Below are 22,447 nucleotides of genomic sequence, written 5' to 3' on the forward strand. Positions count from 1 at the left end.
TTCGATATTGTAGAGTCATGTCATATGGTTGCAGGTAAACATGGATAAATGCTCTATCTCGAGAGCATGATCAAAAGAAAGGATCTTCTCTTTTGAAAGGATGCAGGAAAGCATGAGTCACACATTGTCTAGATGAAATCAATATAATACATCCTCATATGGAATATGAGCTAGTTGACCGTGATTGGAGGAACTCTGATTAAAAGTTTTTGGGAAGAAAATGTGTGAAGAAAGAAGGAAAGAGATTGTGGAATGTGCAACCATGAAGAAGGCAATCAACATCTGAGGACTAAGAGATTTGACTAGGATATCTCCATGAAAGATATGAGGACTCTGATGAAGTCTGAAAAAGAAAGAGACCCTTGACAATATATATCTTTGGGAGATGTGTCAATGTGAATGCAGGATGCTGATGCAAACTAGAAGATGTCATGATGAAAGACCATCACAAAGGTAATTTTGATTTAATGTTCATTCCTTTATTTTTGAATGATATTGGATGTTCTTGTGCAAGGCTGCCAAGGGAATATCTATGTATATATCCCACCCATGATGTCCATGCAGTAGGATGAAAGATCCTTAAGGAAACATGACATGAAGAAGGCAACATGGCATGAAGGAAGGCCAAATATGCACTGATGGATCACTTTCCGATGAAAGGAATAATGACATGACGGACTCATGGATGAAAGTGATGGATGGTTTACGAAGAAGTCCCAAAACATGAAAACTTTTGAATAAATAAGAGATGTTGATGACGTCGCGAGGAGGATTTCTTCAAGTAGCTGGTTGTCCCATCATCTCACCTAAGGAGCTGCTATAGGCCCCAAATTAAGAGGGAGCCTGGAAACAAGTTTCTTAATTGGTAAAAACTTGGAAGAAAAATTTCTAAACCAAGAGGGAGCTTAGGTACATTCCTTCCATAGGAATGAGTACATTCCTTCCATAGGAATAGTTATGTCCTCCCTAATTAAGAGGGAGAGATAGACACATCATTCTTGTCTTCACTTGGGAAGACAAAATGGAGGATTGGGTAAACATTTCGCATCCGATGCTCTTTGAGGATGAGTTAGGGCATCCAAGATAAGAGTAGCCGTAGAGGATCGATATTCTTTGAGGACTGGGAATCCAAGATAAGAATAGTCCTGGTGGAACACACCCTGAGAACCCGGATGGGGTATGTTCCGAGAGAGACAATGATGAGGGTGTCTATACATCATTGCTCTCACCAACATTGAGCTCAGATCTTGTGGAGAGATAAAGCTATTAGTCAATGCCTTTCTATGTGACAATGTTGGTTGATATGATGCTAAACATATGGGTTACCAATCCGACTCTTCTTATGAAAATTCTTCAAATTGAGAACGACCAAGTACCATTATGAATACCTCCCTAGTTAAGAGGGAGCGTTGAAAAGTGTGACTAGGTTTGGTCTTCATAATGACATGTGTAATTGTGATTTCATCTAATTGATGCAAAAAAGAAAAATAAAATTATTATTATAATGCTTGTCTAATGGGTTTCATGTGCAAGGAATTTTATTTTTAGTTAAGGCTCCCATTGTGAGCCCTTAGGATTGGTCATAAAGTCAAATTGAGTCATTGTCATGTATGGAGGACCCTTCTTGGGCATGTTACATATTTGTATAAGTCATTAAAAGAATAGAAAGGCCCTCCAAGACCAAGCTAAAGTATCTCCTTCAAGTCGCCTTCAAGATGGAGTAATGGATCTACACCAAAAGACATGTCGGCTCGCCCATAGTTTAGATCGACATATTTGATGGGCAAACCACTATAAATAGGGCAGCTCAACCTCATTTCAGATATAGAATTTTGGTCAAGAAGAAGTCTGCAATAAGAAGTACAAGAATCACTAAGAAAGGAGTCTCGTAGCTAGCGAGAAGAAGGAAGATCGAAGTTGTTTGGGCTTGTTTTTAGGGTTGATATCACTCCACACGTGTGAGATTGCAGGACTATCTACTGCAGAAAAAGGGCCGAGGCATTTAGTCATCTAGGTAGCCAAATTGGGAGAAGGACAAGTCAAAAGAGAAGCTGAGTCAAGCAAGAAGAAGCTTTTATCCTAAGTGAAGGTGTCAAGGGCATTATCTAGAAGGTGACACTTTCCAAGTGTTGTAACTAGGGTTTTGAATTAGGGTTGAAAGTTGCAGGTTTGTTCTAGGAGCCGAAACACTACAAAATAGCCGAGAAGAAGGAAGAACCAAGGAGTTTGACTATCGTTGACTCAAGGAAGAAAAGGAAGCTTTGTGACTTGGTCTTGGTCTTGGTATTCGTCAATTGAAGTCTCTATAAGAAGAATTCATTTGGGCTTTCCTCTCAAGTGGGAGAGGTTTTGGCCCTGATAGCCTACATTTTGTCTCTTGTCTCTTTATTGTTTATGCTTTGGTAGCTCTTTGATGAAGAACACTATAATAATCTAACTAAAGAAAATATCCTAATCTATTGAAGTAAAAAGCATTCACAAACAATTATCATTAATAGAGAAATCACCTAATCTTGATGCCCTAGATTTCTCAACAATAAGAGCCTCGACAATTCTTATTTATTTATCAAAATTCGTTGGTAAGTCAGCTTCATGATGATTGCATCTCATAGTGATATCCATGCTTTATATGTTATCATTTGTTCAACAATAGATCTTTATCATAAATGCTATATCAATGATTTCTGCAATCATTCATAATTTCTCTCTTCTCATTTTTATGTTCTTACTGCTATTATTTGTTATAACAACAAGACCATTTACTATAGGAGTTCATCCTCAGTGTGCCCCTCATCTACTCTCGATCGTAGTCACACACTCTTCAATGAGTAAAGAGAACCATGAGCTATTGTTCAATCATTACGTGCAAGATTGTCCCAATGGTGCCATAATGATACATTGATTGATGTGTGCCCTTGTTGAAAAGTACATACCAAAACCAATTCCGCTATGGTGTAATCTTCCATAGACATAGAACATACGAGACATCACCGCTTATGAACGAGTCATTGTAGGTATATCTTTGTGCAAGCCATCGAGCTATAGATGTGGGCCATTGCAATTACATAACGAACTATAGATGTTGACGCGATGCCAATCCATATGAACCCACAAAATGCAAATTTTATACAGATCAATAATGCTATCAAATCATAGTTTTGTTGTTTATATGTCATGGCAACAAGATCATTGCACAATGAGTTATAACAATTAACAAGTCATAAAATGGGCCATTGATTGAAATGCTATCGATCTTTGAAACATCCCATTATGAAATAAGCCACTGAACTTTGCGATCCGTGTATAAATGGGATCCCAATGTGTAATATCCCTTAACAAGGGTATCCCTCAAACACAAGCAACTCCAACCAGAGATGGACTGGGAGGGCGTTTACCAGATATGTCGCCTTTGAAAAGAGGACGAGATTTGGAGGCTACTTGGCCCTTTCCAGACTCTGTCTAAGAGTATAGGAGAAAAACACACAAGTGGTATAGTAGCTGGGGAGCTCAAAGAGATTAAAAAAAAAAAAATAACAGTAGTGAAACATACAATAATGTATACATGGAATATAAGCAGATACTCGAGAAATGCAGAGAGATGCTAAGCCATTTTATTATACTGAGTAATGGAAAGAGTACAAGAGGTGATCAGAAAGATAGCACCTCGACTTGCACAAGGCAAGCGAAGAAATACACTCAGAATGGTAAGGAAATGGCCTCTCTCTGAACTGCATCCAAGCTGCCGGAGAACTGCTGTGTTGTTGCTATTGCTGGAATCAAGTGACGTTTTGGGGCTGTTCCCCTCCTCAGAAAATGCTAAAACTCTGGAATCAACCTTTTCTCAATAAACCGACAAAAGCCCAGAAAGCTTTTCTAAAATAGCTGACCCCTAAAAATCACCCCCTTGAGGATCTACGCTATCCCTCAAGGCTCTATGCTGCCCCTGAAGAGAATTCTCCAAAACTCTACCCAAGACTCTGCTAAAATCCTCCAATATGCAAGGGCTGATCCCTTGTTGAATCTCCAAGCTCAAATCCTCCACATAAACCCAATCCGGAGCTCCTACCAAAAGAGATTGCGTCCTCCCCTCTCAAGACTGCGCAGTCATCAAAATGCTCAGTTCCTCCTCAACTTTGGAGTTCGCTTCTCCTGCAAAATACTGATGAAACTACCTTGCCCGAGCAGGCACTCGAAGCCCCCCGGGGCTAAGGGTGAGATCTCCGAACGGAGACACTCGATGCACTAAATAGTGCTGCAGACAGGTTAAACAACCAGCGTGCTCTAAGTTGAAGTGACTAGCTCAAATGCAACATAATCCAATACCCAAATGAGGAGGCTCCTCTCTCCTTCATAGCATTGGCCTCTCTCAAAACCTTAAGGCCCACCTCCTCCAACGTAGCCTCTCTCTTGCCACGTCCTCCTTCTCCATCTGTGCAGTCCCTCCAAGTGTCTACGTGGGCCCCCTTCTCTACGTGGTCCTTTGGCTCCCTTGGCTCCCCTTTTAAGTTACAACGTTGTGCTACTAGGGAGTGACTTTATTCAAAAAGTGAGTTATGTCCCCCTTTCTTCACCATTTTATTTATAAATAACTATAGAAGGCAAAATTGAGCAAAATCGAATATTCCAATTAGCCATGGCTAATCAGGAATATTACAGTCTCCCTCGGCAAAATGTTGCTTGTCCTCAAGCAACTGAAGTGATGGATGCTGCAAAATTTTCTCACTCTCCCAAGTGGCATCCTCATCCGGTAAATTCTTCTCACCAAGAATTCGCGGACCGTCCTGCTCCGCAGCTGCCTCTCCCTGGTATCAATAATAGCCTCTGGCTGCAACACCAAATGCCCCTCATCATCCGTGGGTGGTAGCTCATCTGTCACTGTCACCTGCTGCCCCAATGCCTTCTTCAGGCATGATACATGAAAAATGTTATGAATTTCGCTGCCTTGGGGCAGCTCCAATTCATACGCAACCTGTCCAATCCTGCGTATCACCCTGTATGGCCCATAAAAGCGGGGCTTGAGCTTCTCAGCTCCTTTCTGCTTCAGTGATGACTGTCGGTATGGCTGTAATCGTAGGTAGACCAAGTCCCCTATCTCAAACTGTCTCTCCACCCGACCCCTATCAGCATACAACTTCTGCTGGTTCTGCGCTGTAGCCATATTATCCTTGACAGCTCGGAGGATATCTTGACTCTCTTGGATCCAAATCTTGGCTCTCGGAGCCTTGCTAGCACCAAACATCACGTCAACAAAAGATAAAGGATGATATCAATACAAAGCATCGAATGGTGACATACCAATGGACATGTGATGTGTAGTGTTGTAGCAATACTCCCCCAGATGCAGCCACTTCAGCCATGCTCGCTGCTGCCCACTGACATAGTTACGCAAGTAGTCCTCCAGCGACTTGTTAACTATCTTTGTCTATCCGTCCGTCTGTGGGTGATAATTGGTACTCGGTGTCAACTTCGTCCCCATCAACCAAAAACGCTCCTGCCAAAACCCGCCCATGAAACGGTTGTCCCTGTCACTGATGATGGTCTTAGGAAGACCATGTAGCCTGAAGACCTCTTTGAAGAACAACTCGGTCACCTGCGCTGCTGTGTAGTGTGCGGATATGGTGAAAAAGTGTGCATACTTTGTCAGTCGATCAACGACGACAAAGATACAATCCTTGCCCTGCACCGTGGGCAACCTTGTGATGAAGTCCATCGAAATACACTCCCATTTCCCCTCCTGAATGGGAAGAGGCTGCAATAATCCTGTGGGATGGCTCATCTCCCCCTTGTTCCTCTGGCAAATATTGCACTCTCGGATATGCTGGAGTACGTCCTCCAGCATATCCGAGAGTGAGGCCCTTCCATGAGAACCTCTCTCTAATGGCCCTGTAGGTTTTGGTAAACCCCTGATGGCCAGCCAATGGTGAATCATGTGATGCCTGAAGTATCTTCTTCTTGAGCTGAGATCCCTTAGTCAAGAAGACCCGGTCCCTATAGTAGATGATCTCATCGACTACCCTGTACCTGTCATTCGCCACCTGCCCATCCAGAACCTGTTAAGTTATGGTATGTTCTATGCTTATAACAGTTTACTTCTTTTTCTTATTATATTCCACCGATTAGCAATCACATGTACATAAAGTAAAGTGCAGATAGAACATTAAACGATCGACAGAAAACAAGCCAAGACAAGAGACACAAGATGTGGCGGCTAGCCAGGGACAAACCCCACAATGTGTGGGGAAACCCTTTGATCAAATCTTCTTTTATCTTCAATAATTCAGTAGAGAGAAATAGTACAATAAATCTGATTCATATCAGCAGTAGCAAACCCTAGATCAGTAGCATCAGCATTAGCGGCTTCATTATCAAACTAGGGCAGACCATATCTCACAAATTGACCGTCGGATTGACTTCATTCCACCACCAAAAGTTTCGGCTTCCAGAGGAGGTTCAGATGAACCTACAACGCAGTTCAAATGAGGAGATCTTCTAGGCCACGCAAGTCAATCTTTACTTCTGCAGTTGCAGTTTCAGTTTTAGCAGTTTCTGGCTTCAAACTAGGGCAGTCGATATCTTGCAAACCGTTCATCGGATTGACTTCATTCCACCACCAAAAGTTGCGGCTTTCAGAGGAGGTTCAGATGAACCTATAGCGCAGTTCAGATGAGGAGATCTTCTAGGCCACGCAAGTCAATCTTTACTTCTGCAGTTGCAGCTTCAGTTTCAGTGGTTTCCGGCTTCAAACTAGGGCAGTCGATATCTTGCAAACCATTCATCGGATTGACTTCATTCCACCACCAAAAGTTGCGGCTTTCAGAGGAGGTTCAGATGAACCTATAGCGCAGTTCAGATGAGGAGATCTTCTAGGCCACGCAAGTCAATCTTTACTTCTGCAGTTGCAGCTTTAGATTCAACAGCTTCCGGCTTCACATGTGTGAGAGAGAGAGACCCATTTCAGCGCAGTAGAGAAGAGACTCATATCTGTGCAGTAGAGAGAGAGAGAGATGTGGTGAGATGAGTGAGTCTAAATGAGGAAAAGTCCTCCTATATTTATACACAACGTTGGTGGGTGAATAGATGCGACTGTTGGGCTTCTGAGCCTACATGAGTTGTAGGTTGGCTTGATAATAATTCCATAATCAAAATAAATTCATATCTCCATGAATACTTATCGGAATCGGATGATCTTTATATCAATCCTACACCTCTCGACGAGAGGAATCTAATAAAAATATTATCAGCCATGAATAAGATGACCCACATGAAGTTTTGCCCTGGTTGCCAAATTTAACACTCCCTCTCAACCATGGAGAACTTCATCTGCAATCTGTCTATCGGTTGTTACTATTCATCCATCAAATGCACTGCCCTGTACAGCCTGACCCTTGCCCTGCTCTGCTCTATTCTGCCTGTTCTGCTTTGTCTTGTTCTGCCTGCACTGATCTGTACTGTTTTGCTCTGTTCTGCTCTGTTATTGCATTGTTCTGTTCTACTCTGCTTTTGTCCGAATTATGAAGAAGAAGAAATGATCGAGAATGTATCATACTGACTCAAAGTCAGTCTCAGAGTATGTACCACTGGTCCCATACCAATCTCAGCCGACCTGAAGTCAGCTTCATAGTAAGTACCACTCCTACCACTGGTCCCAGACCAGTATCGCAGTCTCAGAGAGTGTACCACTGATCCCAGACCAGTCTCAACCGACCCGAAGTCAGCGTCATAGTATGTACCACTCTCACTGGTCCCAGACCAGTACTGCACTGACACAAAGTCAGTCTCGGAGTATGTACCACTGGTCCCAGACCAGTCTCAACCGACCCGAAGTCAGCGTCATAGTATGGTACAACTCCTACCACTGGTCCCAGACCAGTATCATTGATCGCAGATCAATGGAGGTCATCCTAGCGTAGGGAGTACGGTAGTTACAACGATGCGTCCATCGGTACTACTATGGTCCCTAACTTCATTTCCCTGCTCATTGATCAGATGAGAGGTACTTCCCATGAGTCCCAGACTGCATGGGTAGGATGCCTCGACAGGAGAACTAATCAATCCTGTCCTCACAGGAGAACACATCAATCCTGCTACAATTGCCATGGAGAACACATCAATCCAGGCCTCACAGGAGAACACATCAATCCTGCTACAATTGCCATGGAGAACACATCAATCCAGGCCTCACAGGAGAACACATCAATCCTGCTACAATCGCCGTGGAGAACACATCAATCCAGGCTGCCATGGAGAACACATCAATCCAGGCCTCACAGGAGAACTAATCATCCTGCTACACAGGAGAGCGAATCATCCTGTTCCACAAGAGAGCGAATCATCTTGTCCCACAAGAGAGCGAATCATCTTGTTCCAGTGTGCACCACCAGGGGAGGGTGAGTCATCCTGTGGTCATATGTTGCTCCAGTAGGAACCGCAAGCCCTCAGAGCTCCCAGAGCTCAATGTATGCAACATGCAGGGCCCTTGTACAAGGGTTTCTTGCCGACTCCAAGTCGTTTGGGAAAATCACAGATTAGATCTTTCCTCGGGGCTTTGACAAGGTGTATCAACTTGTACATCATCTTAATGTGATGGAGCTTCCTTGCTCATCGACTTACCATATCCCAGATGATGTCTATCTGCTGGAGAAATTGACGAATACGGGATTCCTCAATAATTGAATCCCACCTCTGGTTGTTACAGAGAATCACAGTGGTATCCAATGTAAATCCAAACAGCTCATTGAAGAGCTTTCGCACCCAGACTGCCTCACACGAGGTTATGCTAGCAACAATACACCCTGCTTCGGCGGTGCTCAAAGCCACCGACTTCTGCTTCCTGCTCATCCAGGATATCGAAGCAGATCCCAAGGTGAAACAGTACCCGGAAGTGCTCTTACGGTCCACCACACTGCCTGCCCAATCAACATTAGTATATCCAAGTAGTCTCACATCTCCGGCAGTGTATCTTAATCCATGAGAGATTGTGTCGTGAAGACATCTCAAAAGATTCCTGGCATCAATCCAGTGAGGCTCAACCAAATATGAGCTCACAATGCTAACTGCAAAACATATGTTCGGACGAAGGTTCACCAAGAACATCAATGCGAATGAGTTTTTTGAAACTCAGAGGCATTTCCCAAGTCTGGTTCGACATCACTACCATATAACTTCTAAAAGTTAAGATCCTTGAGGTAGTCACAGGCTTGCAGTCCATCATGCCAAATCTTTCCAATATATTTACCACATATTTTCCTTGAGATAGGAAAATTTCCCTTGGCTTCTGCCACACTTCAAGTCCTTGGTCCTTCATTTCAAATTCAGAAGCCATCTCCCTCTTACATTTGTGAATGAGAGGGTTTACACCTGTTAGAAAGAGGTCATCCACATACAACACCAGTATGAGAGGCTTGTCATCTTCAACCTTAAAGTAAAGGTTAGGATCAGCTTCACTCCTAGTGAATCCCAGCTTCATCAAGTAGCTATCGATCCTCTCATACCATGCTCGGGGTGCTTGCTTCAGCCCATAGAGAGCCTTCTTCAACCTGCATACATGAGATTTTCAATCATAAATCTCAAATCCTTCAGGTTGCTCCACATAGACCTCTTCTTTGATAGAACCATGCAAGAACGCGGTCTTAACATCCATCTGATGTAGGTTCCATCCTTGTGAAGCCACAAGGGCTATGATCAAGCGGATGGTCGTATATCTAGCAACAGGTGCAAATATCATAGTCTATACCTCCCTTCTGGGATAAACCATGAGCAACAAAATGAACCTTATACTTTTCCATACTTCCATTTGCTGCATGCTTTATCTTGTAAAGCCATTTTGAAGTAACAATTGTCTTGTCCATGGTCTGGGAACTACTTCCCAGACATCATTCTCCATAATAGACTCATATTCTAGGGTCATAGCATCCTTCCATAGTTAATGCTTGATGACATCTGAGAATGATGAAGGTTCATTTTGTATGATCGTGCTCATGATGGTCAGGTATCCCTGATACCTGTTAAGTTTCTTACTTTGATGGAAGGTTCCTCAGGGTGCAGCATGTCCTTCAGCATCATCAAGTATCCCCCTAAGCCATGAAGGTCTCTTCCTAGAAGAGGAAGGCTCATGTGGATGAGGATCAATCGGATCCATGGGTTCTTCTACATCAGCCATTGATTCATCATCCTTTTCTTTCGGTTCCCTGGTGTCGGCTTCTTGAGAGCTACTCAAAGTCAGCAGATTGTCCACCTTGCTGAGAGCCATATCTTTGTCAAAGGTGACATCATGACTAATCACGACTTCCCTTTGACCGGTGGTGAACATTTCTTCAGGAGTTTAGGAACCCAATGCTTGATGAGGGCATCAATTTTGTACATATACGACGGTGATTGTAGTTTCAGCCCATAGAAACTTTGGAAGTCTATGATCATATAGCATGGCCCAGACAGCTTCCATCATCGTGTGGTTCTTCCTTCCCACCACACCATTCTGCTCAGGAGTATGTGGTGTAGTAGTCTCCCTCTTAATGCCAACCTCAGTATGCCTGAGTAAACCAATTGTAATATATCGGAGGTCTTGCTTTGGCTTGAGGGGAATGGTCTCCTTTTGAGCTTTCCTTTGGCACATCCCGGACATACACCTTCTTTCTCTACTTGGAATTCGGGCATCCCTATTACCATCTGTCTCACATCGGGTAGAGCATTGTAATGAAGGTGGGGCAAACCTCCAATGCCAAAGTTCGGACTAAAGAGTTGTGTCACAAGACATGACACCTAGCGGACTTCCATCGACCTGATATAATGAATCAACACTAAACCCAAGAGTAAAGGCATCTTTAACATTATTTTTCCATATACATACCTTGCCATTGCTGAAGGTTACCTTGTAGCCTTTGTCTTCCATTGCCGAGATGGACACTAGGTTCTTTTTGAGGTCAGGTGCATTTAATACATCCTGGACTTTCTAGCCTTCTTGAATGGTTGTCCTCTTCCTCGATCCCCAGCTCTCCTCTTACCTTTGCTGTTGAATTTGTCATTCCTTTGATTTGCCATCAGAGGGATTTTGATCATTGTCCCGGTGTGAGTCCTTTCTATCAGGGCACTCCCTTGCATAGTGACCTGCTTTATCGCAGATGTAACATCATCCTTTTCTTCCACCCTTAGGTCCAGCCTTTCCTTTTGATTTAGACCCAGAATTATTTCTTTTCTTAGCATGAGAAGAAAAAGCAGCAGGAGGACCTTTAGGCAAGGGCATTTCCTGCTCTTCTACCCTTGTTTGTTCTTGAATGCATCTAGCCATTCTAGGAATTACATTATTGTTCAGAAGAGTAGTCCCGAACACATACCATTCAGATGGTAATCCTCCGAGAGTTGTGAGTGCCATTTCTCTGTCAGTAATGGTTTCCCCAATAGATATGAGATCGTTCTTGATCTCGGTGATTCTTAAGAAGTATGCTTGCATACTTTCATCTTTACCCTTCTTGATTTCCCTCAACTTATTTCTAAGAAACAAAACTTGATTTGCATCATTAACTTTAAATAAACTCACCAGTTTGTCGTAGATTTCCTTGGAGGTGTCTAGATCAGAGATGTAGGCCACCAAGCGCTTGTCGATAGAGTCCCGAATGATCTTCTTTGTTTTGACTTCTCCATTTTTCCATTTGTTCCAGGCAGCAGCAGATGCATTTGATGAAGGCTCAACAATATTGCCTCTTACATGGTCCAGCACTCCTTGATCTTCAAGGGTTAGATCGATAGACATCTTCCATCCGTGATAGTCAGCTTTCTCACGGAGCTTGTCTTCGGCAGGAAAGAGTGTTGAGGACCCCATAGTTCTTTTAGGATAGCCTTGCCAATCTTCTCTTCAATGATTGCTCTTGCTCTTGCTCGGGCTTTGTCTTCACCTCAGCTCTGATACCATGTTAAGTTATGGCATGTTCTATGCTTATAACAGTTTACTTCTTTTTCTTATTATATTCCACCGATTAGCAATCACATGTAGATAAAGTAAAGTGCAGATAGAACATTAAACGATCGACAGAAAACAAGCCAAGACAAGAGACACAAGATGTGGCGGCTAGCCAGGGACAAACCCCACAATGTGTGGGGAAACCCTTTGATCAAATCTTCTTTTATCTTCAATAATTCAGCAGAGAGAAATAGTACAATAAATCTGATTCATATCAGCAGTAGCAAACCCTAGATCAGTAGCATCAGCGTTAGCGGCTTCATTATCAAACTAGGGCAGACCATATCTCACAAACCGACTGTCGGATTGACTTCATTCCACCACCAAAAGTTTCGGCTTCCAGAGGAGGTTCAGATGAACCTACAGCGCAGTTCAAATGAGGAGATCTTCTAGGCCACGCAAGTCAATCTTTACTTCTGCAGTTGCAGCTTCAGTTTTAGCAGTTTCCGGCTTCAAACTAGGGCAGTCGATATCTTGCAAATCGTTCATCGGATTGATTTCATTCCACCACCAAAAGTTGCGGCTTTCAGAGGAGGTTCAGATGAACCTATAGCGCAGTTCAGATGAGGAGATATTCTAGGCCACGCAAGTCAATCTTTACTTCTGCAGTTGCAGCTTCAGTGTCAGCAGTTTCCGGCTTCAAACTAGGGCAGCCGATATCTTGTAAACCGTTCATCGGATTGACTTCATTCCACCACCAAAAGTTGCGGCTTTCAGAGGAGATTAAGATGAACCTATAGCGCAGTTCAGATGAGGAGATCTTCTAGGCCACGCAAGTCAATCTTTACTTCTGCAGTTGTAGCTTCAGATTCAACAGCTTCCGGCTTCACATGTGTGAGAGAGAGAGACCCATTTCAGCGCAGTAGAGAAGAGAATCATATCTGCGCAGCAGAGAGAGAGAGAGATGTGGTGAGATGAGTGAGTCTAAATGAGGAAAAGTCCTCTTATATTTATACACAATGTTGGTGGGTGAATAGATGCGACTGTTGGGCTTCTGAGCCTACATGAGTTGTAGGTCGGCTTGATAATAATTCCATAATCAAAATAAATTCATATCTCCATGAATACTTATCGGAATCGGATGATCTTTATATCAATCCTACACCTCTCGACGAGAGGAATCTAATAAAAATATTATCAGCCATGAATAAGATGACCCACATGAAGTTTTGCCCTGGTTGCCAATTTTAACAGAACCTCACATGCAAATCTGTCCTTGGAGTATTCTACTAAGAGTCGAGCCCTCCAGTCTGTGTCCAAGCTCATAAGAGACAGCGTGGCTGGTCTACGTGAAAGGGCATCTGCTACCACGTTGTTCTTACCCTTGACATACTCAATGTCAAAGTCATATGCTTGGATCTTATTGATCCACTTTTGCTGCCTCTCTTGTAGTTGTTTATGCTTCAAAAAGAACCTGAGGCTGTTGTGATCAGTGCTCACCTTGAACCTGTTACTCACTAAATACTGTCGGAATTTGGCCAATGCATGCATAATGGCCAACATCTCCTGGTCGTATATAGAATACAACCTCTCATGCGGAAGGAGCTTCCGGCTCTCAAAGGCTATAGGGTGGCCTCCCTGCATTAACATTGCGCCAATCCCCTCTCCTGACGCATCACACTCCAAAACAAATGGCTGCGAAAAATCCGGCAATGCAAGCACTGGGTAGTTGCTCATAACCTCCTTGAGCCTGTCAAAGGCTCGCTGCGTTGTATCCGACCAACTGAATGCTCCCTTCCTCGTTAGATCTGTCAGAGGTGCAGCAAGCTGTGAGAAACTCTTGACGAACTTCCGGTAGTAAGTACAAATGCCAATGAATCCTTGAAGTTCTGTCATGTTCCTCGGCTCCGGCCAATCTTTGATGGCCCTGATCTTCTCCTCGTGGACTCTCACTCCATCGACCCCTATGATGTGTCCCAAGTACAACATCTCTGTCCACCCAAACTCACACTTGGAGAGCTTGGCATAGAACTACTGCTCCTCCAAGATGCGCAAAACTGTCTCAATGTGCTGGAGATGCTCCTCCCAAGTCCTACTGTAAATGAGAATATCATCAAAGAACACCAACACAAACTTCCTTAAGTGATTGCGGAAGATGTGATTCATGCAGGACTGGAATGTAGCTGGGGCGTTGGTTAGCCTGAAAGGCATCACCAAAAACTCAAAGTGCCCATAGTGACACCTGAAGGCGGTCTTGGGAATGTCTTGCTCCCTCACGCGAATCTGATGGTACCCAGATCTCAAATCAATCTTTGAAAAGAACTGTGCTCCTCTCAACTCATTCATCAACTCATCGATCTTGGGTATGGGGTACCTGTTCTTCAGGGTCTTCTTGTTTAGGGCCCTGTAGTCAATGCACATCCTTAATGTGCTGTCCTCCTTCTTCACCAACACCACAGAAGAAGCAAAAGGACTTGTGCTCGGCCGAATGTGCCCAAGAGCCAGCAACTCTTGAATGGCCCGCTCAATCTCATCCCGATAGGCCTTGGGATGCCTATAGGGGGTAGTAATCACTGCCTGTATGTCCTGCTCAAGCTCAATGGTGTGCTCAAACCCCCGTCCGGTGGCTGTCCCGGCGGAATCTCCCTAAACACTGTGGCATACTGGTCAAGGATGGACTGTATCTCTGGGTGCACCATCTGCCCTGTAGTCCCTGCCTTTGATGCACGCAGCTCCACTATCCACTCTACGTCTCCCTTTCGGAAGATTGCCTCCATCTGATGAGTCGAAACAGTCTAAGGCAGATATGTGTGCTGTCCCCGTATCTTCTCATGCCTCCCTGTCTTCTCATCATCCCACTCCATCTCGAGGGCCTTCCAATCTGTCGTGACCTTCCCTAGAGTAATAAGCCACGAACATCCAGTATCATGTTGGTGTTCGGAATATTGACCACGAAAAAGTGGTGAGTCAGTGTGTAGGTGCCCATCATCACTGATAACTCTGGGACATAACGAGCACACACCATGGTCTGGGACCAAAACTGAAAAGCCATCGAAGCTCTCTGTCTGTATACCTCTCCGCTCAACCATCTGTGCATCGATGAAGTTGTGGGTTGCCCCACTGTCAACCAAAACTGATACTCACTGGCCATGTACTGTCCCTCGTACGCGCAACGTCAAATACTTGGGAACTCCTCGCAATGCTGCAAGGGCCCCTCCGGTAGGTGCAAAAGCTGCACCACCTGCTGCTGGTGGTGGAGGTGGCAAAGGATCCTGCGCGGCATGACTATCTCCTGCCTCCACATCATCCTCCTCATCCTCTTCCTCGCTGCTCTCGGAGAAGACCTCAATAAAATGTGCTTTGCCAGCAGCACATCTATGTCTCGGTGCCCACGGCTCCTGACAGGTAAAGCACAACCGCTTCTTCTTCAGCTCCCTCCTGGCATCATCATCAATCTGTGCTTGTCCGAGATTCCCCTTTGGAGGCAGAATCCTCACATCCTTCCCTTAGGCTGGAAAGCCTGTCTCTGGGGGTGAGATGTCTGGGTCCTGGGTAAGGCATCCTGTAAGTCCCGGGACTTGCTAATAGCATCCTGGAGTGTGGCTGGTCTAGTGGATTTGACTAGACCTCGAAGTGGCTCTGCTAACCCCTCAACAAACATGTAGATCCTCTGTGCCGCGGATAGATCTGGCACCATCACTAAAACCTTCAAGAAGTCTACAATGTAGGTCTCTGGGTTCTCGGTCTGTTTGAGCCTCGTCAGCTCAACAAAGTGCTGTTCCGGATCCCCCTGGTCAAATCTCTCTATCAATCTCCTGGTGAACTCGGCATATGTCGTCACTGTGGAGTGTCCGAGTGTAACCATCCCATGGAACCACCAGTCCTGGGCCTCACCATCCAAATGTAATGTCGCCACCTTGATGGCCTCTATCTCCGACATCTGGTTAAGCTGGAAATAGATGTCAATCTACTAGCTGTGCGGTGGGTGTCTCCATCATGATATTACCGGTATCCTCTGTGATGGTCGCGGGGTCTATTATCCCGCTGGACCTGAACAAAGTCTTTGAATGAGAGAGCATCCCTGAACTCCTGCCCATAGGCCTGGTACTCTGCAAAATAATCGCCCATATGACCGGGCTCTGCCTCCTGCTGGGCTCCGGCCCCCGTGTCTGCTCCTAGGAAAGTGGGCATGGTAGAGCGTGTAGGGGCATGTGAGGCCATCTGCTGAGTAGTATCACGTTGAGTGGCACCCTGCTCTGGCAAATGGTGGGATGTACCCGATCCCTCACCAACCTGGAAAACTCGTGGGTTCTCACGCTGTCTAGCCTCCACCGCCATGAATCTTTGCCCCATCACCTCGATCTGCCTCGACAGATCCTGCACTGATTTGAGGAGCATGTCCGCAAATCTCTTCCCGTCGTCATCTGCCATCGGATCCTCTTGCTCTGCATCCACCACAGGCTCCTCCTGTTCTGTGTCCACCACCCGAACACAGTCTGCCTCTCCGTAGGTGTTCTCCAACCTACGCTCAATATCTCTGTATTTCCTACCTCTGTAACAGATTTAGGGCTTCTCCCTCGGTGTCATAGACTGCTAGCTCCACAGGCTGAGCCAAATCTATGCTCTGATACCACTGTAATATCCCTTATCAGGGGTATCCCTCAAACAGAAGCAACGCCAACTAGAGATGCACTGGAAGGGCGTTTACCAGATATGTCGCCTTTGAAAAGAGGACGAGATTTGGAGGCTACTTGGCCCTTTCCAGACTCTGTCTAAGAGTATAGGAGAAAAACACACAAGTGGTATAGTAGCTGGGGAGCTCAAAGAGATTAAAAAAATAAAAATAATAGTAGTGAAACATACAATAATGTATACATGGAATATAAGCAGATACTCGAGAAATGCAGAGAGAAATGATAAGCCATTTTATTATATTGAGTAATGGAAAGAGTACGATAGCACCTCGACTTGCACAAGGCAAGCGAAGAAATACACTCAGAATGGTAAGGAAATGGCCTCTCTCTGAACTGCGTCCAAGCTGCTGGAGAACTGCTATGCTGCTGCTACCACTGGAATCAAGTGAGGTTTTGGGACTGTTCCCCTCCTCAAAAAATGTTGAAACTCTGGAATCAACCTGTGCTCAATAAACCGAGAAAAGCCCAGAAAGCTTTTCTAAAATAGCTGACCCTCGACACTCACCCCCTTGAGGATCTACACTATCCCTCAAGGCTCTACGCTGCCCCTGAAGAGAATCCTCCAAAACTCTACCCGAGACTCTGCCAGAATCCTTCAATATGCAAGGGCTGATCCCTTGTTGAATCTCCAAGCTCAAATCCTCCACATAAACCCAATCCGGAGCTCCTACCAAAAGAGATTGCGTCCTCCCCTCTCAAGACTGCGCAGTCATCAAAATGCTCAGTTCCTCCTCAACTTGAGAGATCGCTCCTCCTGCAAAATACTGATGAAACTACCTTGCCCGAGCAGGCACTCGAAGTCCCCCGGGGCTAAGGGTGAGATCTCTGAACGGAGACACTCGATGCACTAAACAGTGCTGCAGACAGGCTAAATAGCCAGCGTGCTCTAAGTTGAAGTGACTAGCTCAAATGCAACATAATGCAATACCCAAATGAGGAGCCTCCTCTCTCCTTTATAGCGTTGGCCTCTCTCAAAACCTTCACGCCCACCTCCTCCAACGTAGCCTCTCTCTTGCCACGTGCTCCTGCTCCATCTGCGCAGTCCCTCCAAGTGTCTACGTGGGCCCCCTCCTCTACGTGGTCCTTTGGCCCCCTTGGCTCCCCTTTTAAGTTACAACGTTGTGCTGCTAGGGAGTGACTTTATTCAAAAAGTGAGTTATGTCCCCCTTTCCTCACCATTTTATTTATAAATAACTATAGAAGGCAAAATTGAGCAAAATCGAATATTCCAATTAGCCATGGCTAATTAGGAATATTACACAATGTGCCATAGTTATGTGATTCACGGAGTCACCAAGTTACACGGGCCACACAAAGAATATGCATTCTAACGAACCACTGTGAGATTAATGATATGCGTGTCCTAAAAATACAAACCTCCATAGAATATACGCGAGCCCATGTGGAATCCAAGTTGGTGATGTATGAATGGGTTCGTTGGAGAACTCTCAAGTCATGCCACAAACAATCCTTTGTGACCTCCAATGTTATAAATGCAGTGGTTTCTTTCCAATGAATTCTATGATCTTGACTGTCATAGAATTCTATGATCTCGGATTCTAGGGTTACCACAAAGAATTTTTACCACATATCTTTGTTCCTTTAATGTTGCAGACTTTAGATGATGATATTCTCCAAAGATGCCAACAATAATGTGATCTTTAGGCCTCCATCTCCAGACCTTAACTTTGATTCCATGTTGGAAATCGGGAGACTTTGTAGATTAATTTAGATTTCCTTTTTCCATGGTAATTGATTGTGAATTTAGATGCCTTCTTATTAATTTTTATTCTGATTCTTTCATCAAACAATTACCGTAATATGAACATGAACATCATAGAAACAAAATAACACAAGATGTTGGCTTTAAGCCAAGGCAAAGTCCCTCCAAGGGGGAAACTCGAAAAATTCTCTTCTTATAGAATCAGTTCAAATAAGATATCCAAGGCCTATAATCACACAAAAATTTCCACCTCTAGATGCCATGTCAAGCCTTTCTTCTTTTCAGCAGCTCCATCAACAAGAGATGTACCTAGGCAAAACTTCCACAATTTCTAGCTCAAATTACCATAATATGAACATGAACATCATAGAAACAAAATAACACAGGATGTGGGCTCCAAGCCAAGGCAAAGCCCCTTCAAGGGGGGAACTCGAAAAATTCTCTTCTTATAGAATCAGTTCATATGAGATATCCAAGGCCCATAATGACACAAAAATTTCCACCTCTAGATGCCAAGTCAAGCCTTTCTTCTTTCCAGCAGCTCCATCAACAAGAGACCAGCAACAAGAGATGTACCTAGGCAAAATTTCCACAATTTCTAGCTCAAGAAGAAATTCTCGTTTTCAGACTTCGGCCCTCCACTTCTCTTCCCTTCTTTGCGATATTTCAGACCACAATCCATCAAGTGTGTGTGTCCAAATGAGCTCCATCTTCCCTCTATTTATATAGTTCAGAGTGGATGTGAATAGACACGTCCATTGGGGCAGGGCCAACTTGACATTTTGGCCGAATTGGCACCTAGAGGGGTTTCTGACCCAAAATTACATATTTAAAAATTCTTTTCCTTTTTCTATTAGAACATGTCCAAATAGGACTTGACTTAAAAACTTAAAAGCATGAAGAACATGCTTGTCTCGAAAAATAATATTAATTTTTCTTTTTCTTTCCTTTTGCTTTTTACATAAAATACCAATGGTACAAATTATGAAGACTGAAACTAGTTACATTCTCCAACAGTTCAAAATTCTTTTCCTTTTTCTATTACAATAGGTTTAAATAGGACTTTGACTCAAAAACTTAAAAGCATGAAGAACATGCTTGTCTAGAAAAATAATAATAATTTCTCTTTTTCTTTTCTTTTGTTTTTTTACATAAAATATCAATGGTACAAATTATGAAGACTGAAACTAGTTACATTCTCTTTCTTTCCTTTTGCTTTTTACATAAAATACCAATGGTACAAATTATGAAGGCTGAAACTAGTTACATTCTCCAACAGTTCAAAATTCTTTTCCTTTTTCTATTACAATAGGTCAAAATAGGACTTTGACTCAAAAACTTAAAAGCATGAAAAACATGCTTGTCTAGATTTTTTTTTTTTTTTTTCCTTTTTACATAAAATACCAATGTTACAAATTATTAACACTGAAACTAGTTACATTCTCCAACAGTTCTCCCTCCCTGACAATTGATTTACTCTGCAAATCTTGAAAATCTCAATCAAAGGGGTTAGCTTTGATACCATGTAAAAGTTTTTAAGCCCTAGGTGACTAATGTTTTTATGGTCTCAATAAAACAAGTAGATTGCTGAATTTAATTAATGTTGAAATTGATCATAACATTAATCACACAATAACTAGAATTTACATTGTGGAAGCATACAAATTAATTTTACACATACATAGGTAATTACTCCTAATCAATTTTTCATAAACTTGCAAGGCAACCTCCACAAGCTGCCCGACAAACAGCACTGCATGAATACAAAAAAGAACTTTAAACTTGAAAGCTTCCTCAACTAGTCATGTGTGTTGAAAGCTTTTACCTTGCCTTCTCTTTATACTTCAGAGGAGATTCTATTTTTAAGATTACTCCAGTCTAAGGCATGCATGAGAGACACTTTCAGACAACTCTTAAATATAGGACTTACTTTTTTACTAAAGTGAATTACAAAATATAATTACTTTTCCAAAAATAGAATTACTCTCTGAAGATATTTTGAACTAGTAATTGTATGTTGGCACTGAATCTGTGCCGAAGTTCCTTTGTGATCTATAATTTCTAATATGACTACGATCTTTAATGTGCTTCCCTCCATTGAGACCTGCATTTCAGTTCATTCCCAAGTTTTGCAGATATTACTTGTACTCTTCTTTGAGATATCTTATGTTCATTTTACACTTAATTTGCATAGGTTGCATTGTGCTTACCACTTTGGGTACCCTTCAGAATAATACTTAAGTCGATGTACATAAATGTAAGATGAGCAATTTTATCTGGTGCATCTACTTGATTGAAATGGGCTCATTGCCTTTTTGTTTTTTGATATTTTCTTATTATATATACTTTGATTATGTACAAGGATTTTGATGGAAGGAAGTTCTTATGGATGCTTGCTTATTTTCCACTTTAACTGTTTGATTTTACTTGCAGCTACAGTTGTCCTTATCATCATTTTAACCATTTGATTTTCATTTGCAGTTAGAGTTGTTACTGAGTTCAGCAACAGTTGCAATCGCTATTTACTCCTTGGTAGCTGGAATTTTTGGTATGAATATTCCATATCCATGGAATGACAATCATGGATATATGTTCAAATGGGTAAGGAAAATTGACACTTTCTAATATGGCTTATTTTTTCAGACGTGGTAATATTCATCACCATTAAGCACTATCTTTATTTTTAACAGCCAAAACTGTATTTTCCCAAACAGGTGGTTGTGCTTACGGGACTATTTTGTATTGGAATCTTCTCAATGATCATGGCTTATGCTCGTTACAAAGGTCTGATTGGAACCTGAAATAACAGACTTTGAAACAATGGCCTGTAAAAAGATTTCCTTTGAAAGAACATAGGTGATTCTGAAACGTACATCTTGGTATCATCTTCTGCCCTGTCTAACACATAATAGCTGAACTAAAATCAGTGACATTGCATGCATCAGCTCAAGGGCACGATGCCACTATTGAATTAAGTGTCATTAGACTGAGTGTTCTTTACCAAGATACAGGTGTTATTGTTGGTTGGGTCATAATTATTTATCAAGTGTTTCAGATTACAGCCTTCAACTCAAGTATCAAGGCAGTTTGTCATCATTGGCAAAGGAGTTATTGGTGATTCCTTTTCAGAAAGATGAGAATGTCCTTTCAGCAAGTTCTTAAAAACATTAAACTTAGGGCTATTGTTTCTCATTGCATTGGTTATTTTTATATTTATTTACATTCCGGAGTTGTCCCCGAGGGACACAATTCACAAGGTATCCATCCTTCATCAAGTTGAGTATCAATTTGATGCAGATGATTGCATTTCTCTATTTATGAAAATATTATTCTATGTGATGCATTTCTATAAAAATGTGAGAGCAGGTCCTATCATACAAGAATTACTGAAGAGGTTACTAATAATTGGCAAACGTCTTTCTGTTTAAAGATAGCTTTAGTGGTCAAACAACCTTCAGCCATTAATATTAGGTGTATCCGCATTAGCACAATGTTGGTTGGTCATGTTACGCTTCCATATGATATTCCATTCAATACAAACGTTAAAACTGAAACATATGTGATTGAATTGGAGTGATGCTTACAGCGATAATCCTTTGTCGGGATTTTGGGATAATCTGCGATGTGTTCCATCTCTATATTCAACATTTCAAACCCTTCTACTTCTGGTTCACAATCAGGTCAAACATTCATTGTCGAAGCAAAAAGAGTCAGCTTGTTATGATAAATACTCAATTGAAAGCTTTTCGGGATTCTATCATTACCGTTTTGTCTAAATTAGTTTCTTTCTTGGCCATGGCTATTCGGTTAGCATATTTGATCTTCTAAAACCATGATCGATTCTGATTGTTGACAACATTCATAGTAGATCTTGTATGATCTCCTTGATTCTATTGAAATAGTGTATAACAAAATTGCTTAAATACATATTATATATTCAATGCAACAACACAGGGTGATAGCTTCCAACATTTGTGCCTCTGCCAGTGCGTTTGTGAATCCACATAATGGTAAATTTACCAGGTCAACTCATAGCGTAGCCATTAATATGCCTTAGGATAACTTAGTCTTCAGACACTTGGTTGACTCCCTTGCATTGAGTGGTGGGAATTTTAAAATCCACTGGGCTAGATAATT

General features: G+C 42.7%; 1 protein-coding gene across 1 annotated transcript in view; it reads left to right on the forward strand.

Moving 5' to 3' along the window:
• The window catches only part of MGT9 (magnesium transporter 9), a 61,968-nt gene extending 40,400 nt beyond the window's left edge, over positions 1-21,568 (forward strand). The window contains exons 10-11 of the mRNA XM_089447766.1: positions 20,792-20,911; positions 21,025-21,568. Of these exons, the coding sequence (XP_089303892.1) occupies positions 20,792-20,911; positions 21,025-21,111 (207 nt within the window). The 3' untranslated portion in view covers positions 21,112-21,568. The remainder of the gene's footprint in view (positions 1-20,791; positions 20,912-21,024) is intronic.
• Positions 21,569-22,447: the final 879 nt, after the last annotated feature.

Source organism: Pinus tabuliformis, chromosome X (genome assembly GCF_031772625.1).
Source record: "Pinus tabuliformis cultivar Carrire ecotype Pingquan chromosome X, CPIR1, whole genome shotgun sequence".
In the NCBI taxonomy this organism is placed as follows: Eukaryota; Viridiplantae; Streptophyta; class Pinopsida; order Pinales; family Pinaceae; genus Pinus; species Pinus tabuliformis.